Source organism: Diadema antillarum, unplaced genomic scaffold, assembly GCF_040938485.1.
Source record: "Diadema antillarum isolate AM-2024a unplaced genomic scaffold, OU_Dant_1.0 scf00000033, whole genome shotgun sequence".
In the NCBI taxonomy this organism is placed as follows: Eukaryota; Metazoa; Echinodermata; class Echinoidea; order Diadematoida; family Diadematidae; genus Diadema; species Diadema antillarum.
In genome coordinates this window covers 2,609,318-2,615,644 of record NW_027270922.1, presented here as the reverse complement: position 1 = coordinate 2,615,644, position 6,327 = coordinate 2,609,318, and the positions used below count along the sequence as shown (strand labels likewise).

The following is a 6,327-nucleotide window of genomic DNA, read 5'->3' as shown; positions in this document are numbered from 1 at the left end:
TCATGGAGTTAGCATTATTTCGACGGTAAGATGCGTCATTGTTTTGAAGATTTCCAGAGATACTGATCACACTAGAGCACATCAACAAGTAGACTTTGGTAAATATCCAAGTCTACATAATTCGGACATTTGCCGTGTATGTGCAGCTCTGTCCAACGGGGATTGATATTGTATCTTTGTATAATGTGGCGTTCACAAGCACTCTCGCCTTCAAACAATTTATTCAGCACTGGATGAGAATTTTCGACAGGTTTGAAGTTCGCTCGTTTTCAAATGATTAAGGAATAGGACAGCTTCTGCAGTACACAATGTCTGCTCCAGTTAATACCCCGTTATCAACAACAGAATTGATCATATCCAGTAATAGTACTGGTGACCAGTTTGTTTCGGACGCAGGGGCCATTGTCATGAGCGTTCTTATAAACGTCATTGCCATGCTAGGCATCGTCGGGAATTCAATTGTCATCTTTGCGGTCATTGCCTCACGCAAGCTCCGCACCGTCACGAACGTGTTCGTGATCGCCCTCAGCATCACCGACCTCCTGGTTTGTCTGACGCTGCCATTCCAGACGGTGGCGTTAACATCGACCGACGGCTGGCCCTTAGTAGATTGGCTCTGCGCAGCTATTGGAGGCATCACGAGTATCTGTTTTGGCGCAAGCGTTCTCCTCCTTGTCCTCATCGCCGTCAACCGTTTCTGCGTCATCACACGACCTAGACAAACTTGTCAGCGTTTCTACAAGGTCCGCAATCTCGCGCTCATGGTGTCTTTTGCTTACCTCTATCCCCTCGTCATGTTTGCCATACTCCCCGCCGTTGGAATCGGCCAGCTCGATTACTCAAGACCGTATAGAATCTGCAAGTGGGACGACGACCATCCGAAGAGCGAAGTCAACGACTACATCGTCGCCTGGACTTTTGGGGTGTCTTTCATTGTTATCATGGCGTGCTACGCGCACATTTACGTCTTTGTTCGCAGACATCACTCGAACATGACCTCCTTGGGTGAGGGTGGAAAGAGTCAACAGACTACTGTCAAAGATAATTCGACAAGTACCACAACTGGTGAAGGGGCGTCGATTCATTGTGACGTCAGGGAATCAAGCCTCATGTGTTACAGAATTAGCAAAGGACGAAAAATTTCCGACATGAAAACGGCCGCCACGAATCGCGAGGTGGAAATCACAAGAAATATGTTCATTGTCATCTGCTCCTTCTTCGTTTGTATTGCCCCAAGCTGTATCAGCCTCTTGCTTCCTACAGGACAATCCTTCTCCATTTTCACGAGTATATTCCTAATGTCAAATATATGCATCAATCCTATTATCTATTCCTTTAAGCATCCCTTGTTCAAAGTCGTAATCCGTTGCATGATAAGGTGTCGGTATTCAGACATTCCAAAACCTTCGCCAACCTTAAAGAAATTGCTCGACATGCAACATCAAAGGAAACCTAAGACGACGGTCATTTTGCAGATTTGAGTTAAGTATGAGAAGGTAGTTTTGAGTTAGAAACATCGTCTGAGGATGGACCAACAAAAATCTGCTCGATCGCAACGGTTAGCTGCTACAAAGACAAAAAACTATGGTCCTTCTGCAGAGAAAACCCGCAACCCAGGTACGTACAAATAGCCCGTCAAGTCTAAACCCAAAGGTACCACGTCACCAACCCTGCGCCCATGACTCCGGCCGCTCCCCAGCGAGAGTCGTTGGAAGGCCAAACAGCCAGCGATGCGAAATCTGTAGAACTGATGGCTGATGACGTCACAAATATGGCTGTAGCATCCACGCCGGTAACTAATCCAATGCACCCAGATCGAGGCGCCACTATGCCCGCCGATAAGGAAGCACGTATGGTATCTGCACCTACCAATGTGCAAACCCTTGGAAGCTTGGAGGCATACTTCAAGCAAGCTACCGTCGGATTAAAAAAAAATGATCCAAGACGCTGTCGACAAGTTCTTGGGAAGCTGAGCGTCCTTGAGGCCAACATTGAAGCTTCCATTCAATTTGAGAGCAAGCGCGTTGACGATCTCGAAGTTAAACAAAAGGAAATGGAAAGTAGAATGAAAGCAATGGAAAAAGAAATTGCCGAGCTCCGCTCCGAAGTATTGAAGAAACCAACAAAACCGAAAGAATATCTAGGAGGATTAACATTCGCATCGTGGGAATTCCTGAAACACCACATGATCAGAGGGAAGACTGTGCCCACATCGTCGAAGACATTTTGCGGTCCAAATTCAAGATGGCTACAAAGGAGGAGCGAGCTCATCGTGATGGTCGCATGGTGGAAGGTCGTCCCAGGCACATCTTGATAAAGTTTCTCTCATACAGAGAAAAAGTAGATGTCATTAGAAACGGAAGAAACAAGTCCAAGAAATGTACAGCAAGGGTAATCAGCTGAAATTCTATGCCGGAAAATGGCGCCAAACCGGAGGCGCTCCGTTTAATTTCGAGTGAGTAGTTACTGTATCTCCTGTATACATTTCTTATAATTTCACTCTGAAGCTCTGTGTACTCTACAGAGAGGATCAGTAACATTGATCCAGTTTTATATGATTATAATATGTCGGATACTGTTTGTTGTTCTGTATGGGTTACTCAGTAATCATATTTTATGTATACCATATTGCACTTCAAAATTCAGTGATGTTGGTTTAGCTAAAATGTGCACATTGGTTTCTGCATACTTAAAAAACATACCGGTTCCTGCATGCCTAAAAACATACCGGTTTTCTATTATCTCAAAGTGAAATGATAGAAGAACATGAATTCAAGTTTATTAGAATTGTCGTCAATGCGCAGTGCAAAATGTATATCAAGATACTTTTCATCTTTTTTGTCAGCAAAATACTGATATAAGGCAAGTTGAAATGAATTGTAATGGTTTTTGGATTTTTTTTTCTTGGCCCACGTGTCTAAAATGTAGGTCACTGGGATATCTTAAATCTTTGTGTTTTACTGGAAAGTTCTGGTCTAAATTTCAGTAAACGAGAGGTATATGTATATGTTATCAACGTAATACAGTGTATATATATTCTGTTTATTTTTTGAATATGGTCTATTTATATGAATTATTCTGGACGTATGCCTTATCCTATTTGTTGTTGTTGTTGACATATATATTTTGAAACAATAATAATGAATCTTAAAAACGTTTCCGTTTCCTTACTCTCTCTTAATCGAAATATTTTTCTGGTTAATTGGCATCCCAACTCTGAACACAAACAGTTGATGTTTTGCAGGTTACATTGTCACTCAGGGTGAATTGTACAGTCTGTCCCAGGGCCGGCGCAGTGTTTTCAAAAGTGTGGGGGCCCACTTCCGGGTTTCATGAGCTAACAAGCAAAAAAAAAAAAAAAAAAAAAAAAAAAAGGCCCTCAGCTCATCTCTCCCCGTCCACTTCCGGGTTTCTTCAAAAAAAAAAAGGTCCTCAGCTCCTTCTCTCCCCTCCCATTTTAGTGCCACTTAAGTACTTTCGGGTTGAAAAAGTGTGGGGGCCCAAAGTGATGACACCTTATGTATTCCTTTGTATGGTGCACACAAAAAGTGTGGGGGCCCGAGCCCCCACGGCCCCCACGGCTGCGCCGCCCCTGTGTCCGTTGTTCAGGATGGCATCTGCAAACGGGTGCAATCTGAAATGAACTCAGTATCAGCCGACCACTATATTCATCTCCATTCACCCAGTGGACCGGCTTTGCAGTGTATTACAAGATGTGTAACATGCTCAAATTTGGTGTGTGTCTTGGTCGCTAGTTTTGCCCTTGGCAACCGTGTTCTTACCCCAGATCATGTATAAAGTGGCGGTTGGCGGTCCCTGAGTGTGGGTCTTGTTGGAGAATAGGGGTGGGGTGATCTTTTGCTCTGCAGCTGTGAGAGATGAGACATCCGTATTTATTGTAGTGAATAATGAAAACGGTCTATTCATAGACGTTCCTTGTGAACGAGCCCTTTGCTGTTTTCCTCCAAATGGATTCTTCAGGCAAGGGTTCCCTTAGGCTGTAGCTGTTTGGGATTTGTACCCGGCGGGCATGATGGTTGTCAGTTTACTTTATTGTGATTAGAGCCTGCACGGGGTTACGATCTGCTGCAACCAAATCTACGTTTACACCATAATCCATGTGATAAATACGTTGTTATGACACTCGGTATTTACTAAACCTGTCTGCAATAAATGTTTTTTGTTGTTGTTGTTGTTGTTGTTGTTGTTGTTGGCATATAATTTTTTGATATAATAATGATGTCTTTAAAAAAATGTTTTCGTTTTCTTCCTCTCTCTTGATCGAAATATATATTTCTTTTGATCAATTGACATCCCCATTCAGAACTCCAACAGCTGATGTTTTGAAAATCGAGGTATGCTCCCAAATTACCCAACCTACTAGCAGTCAACGTATGCAAGCCACATTATTTTCATTAACATTAATGCAACACGCTTAAGCATATTATGCAGGTTGCATTGTTACCCAGGGTGAATTGTACATAGTCTGTTTTTGTTTTTTTGTTCAGTATGGCATCTGCAAACGGGTGCCATCTGAACTGAATATAGTATCAGCCGAGCACTATATTCATCTCCACTCACGCAGTGGACCGGCTCTACAGTGTACTACAATATTTGTTAACTTGTATTTTGTTCGAATTTAGCGTGTGTCTTGTTCGCTGGAGTTGCCCTTGGCAACCGTTTACTTGCCTTGTATAGTTGCGGTTGGCGGTCCCTGCGTGTGGGCCTTACTGGGGCATAAGTAATTGATAGGTGGGGTGATCTTTTGCTGTGCCGCTGTGGGAGAGGAGATATATCCGTATTTATTGTAAGGAATGATAAAAACGGTGTATTCATAGATGTTCCTTGTGAACAAGCTTATTGCAGGTTCCCTTAAATGGATTCCTCAGGCAATGGTTCCCTTTGGCTGTAGCTGTTTGGGATTTGTACCCGGCCGGCATGATGGTTGTCAGGTCACTTTATTGTGATTAGAGCCTGCACAGGGTTATGATCCATTGCAACCAAATCTATGTCTTTACCATAATCAATGTGATAAATACGCTGTTATGACTCTCGTTATTTACTGAACATACCTGCAATTAATGTTTTAGTTGTTGTTGTTGTTGTTGTTGTTGACATACCTTTTTTTTAATGTAATAATGATAAGTCTTTTAAAAAAATTTCTCTTTTGATCGAAATATTTTTCTTTACAATTGGCATCCCAAGTCAGAACTCCAACAGCTGATGTTTTGAAAAGCGATGAATGCAACACGCTCAAGCATATTATGCAGGTTGTATTGTTACTAAGGGTGAATTGTATAGTCTGTTCTTTTGTTCAGGATTTCATTTGCAAAAGTGTGCAATCTGAACTTAATACAATATTAGTCGAGCACTATATTCATCTCTTTTTGATATATAATGCACTGATTTTACAATACATCACATACTGCAACAGGGTATGGACAAATTCTAACAAGACAACAATTCAGTCAGTTCACCTTCTCCAAAATAGAGCACTCTACATTTGTACCAAGTCACATTATCTTGCAAATTCTGAACCATCATTTTTTAAATTGAAAACTCTGAAAATCAACGATATTCATATATTACAATGCGCAATATTCATGTACAAAATACAAATCCAACACCCTCCCTTCCTCGTTCCACAACCTATTCACTGTGAACTCCAGCGTCCACGCTTACCCAACTCGACATTCCAAAGATTATCACCTCCACAATCCCAAGTTAATGATAGCTCACAAGTCAATTAGACACCATGGACCTGACGTTTGGAATAATCTCCCTGAGCAAATTAAGACAACCACCAAATTATATTCTTTTAAGGCACTTATGAAAAAATATCTTTTATCGAAATATAATGATGTATGAGTGATAAGAAGTTTTGGGGTTTTTACGTTCACTCACAAACAGTTTATATTTATATAGTATTAGTTTTAGTAATTTGCTGCACATCAAAAATGTTGAAATTGTATACAGAAGTATGTAGAAGACATGCATGTGACACAAAGAATAAACCAGAATCAACTCAGTCAGGTATATATACCCAAACATTAAATTAACAAAATTGTATTTCATCGCATGCACAGCTCAGCACAGCACAGCACAGCACAGCACTCACCTCAGCACAGTTTTATGGTAAAAAATGCCCATTGATAACAAATAAACGAAAACTATTTTGAATTCCCCCTTTATTTTTGATTTCATAAATTATTACGATATTTTGGATTTGACTATTGATTCTATTTTATAGACACGTCCGTCACACAGATATGTAAATCGATTTTAAGTCTTGAATTTTACCCCGAGGCCTCGATCCATGTCAAGCTG

The 6,327-nt window shown here is 41.2% G+C and overlaps 1 protein-coding gene across 1 annotated transcript; it reads left to right on the top strand.

Moving 5' to 3' along the window:
• The first annotated feature begins 308 nt into the window (after positions 1-308).
• LOC139743264 (alpha-1A adrenergic receptor-like) lies at positions 309-1,481 on the top strand. Its single transcript, XM_071653763.1, has one exon. The coding sequence runs from the start codon at positions 309-311 to the stop codon at positions 1,479-1,481; it is 1,173 nt and encodes a 390-aa protein (XP_071509864.1).
• Positions 1,482-6,327: the final 4,846 nt, after the last annotated feature.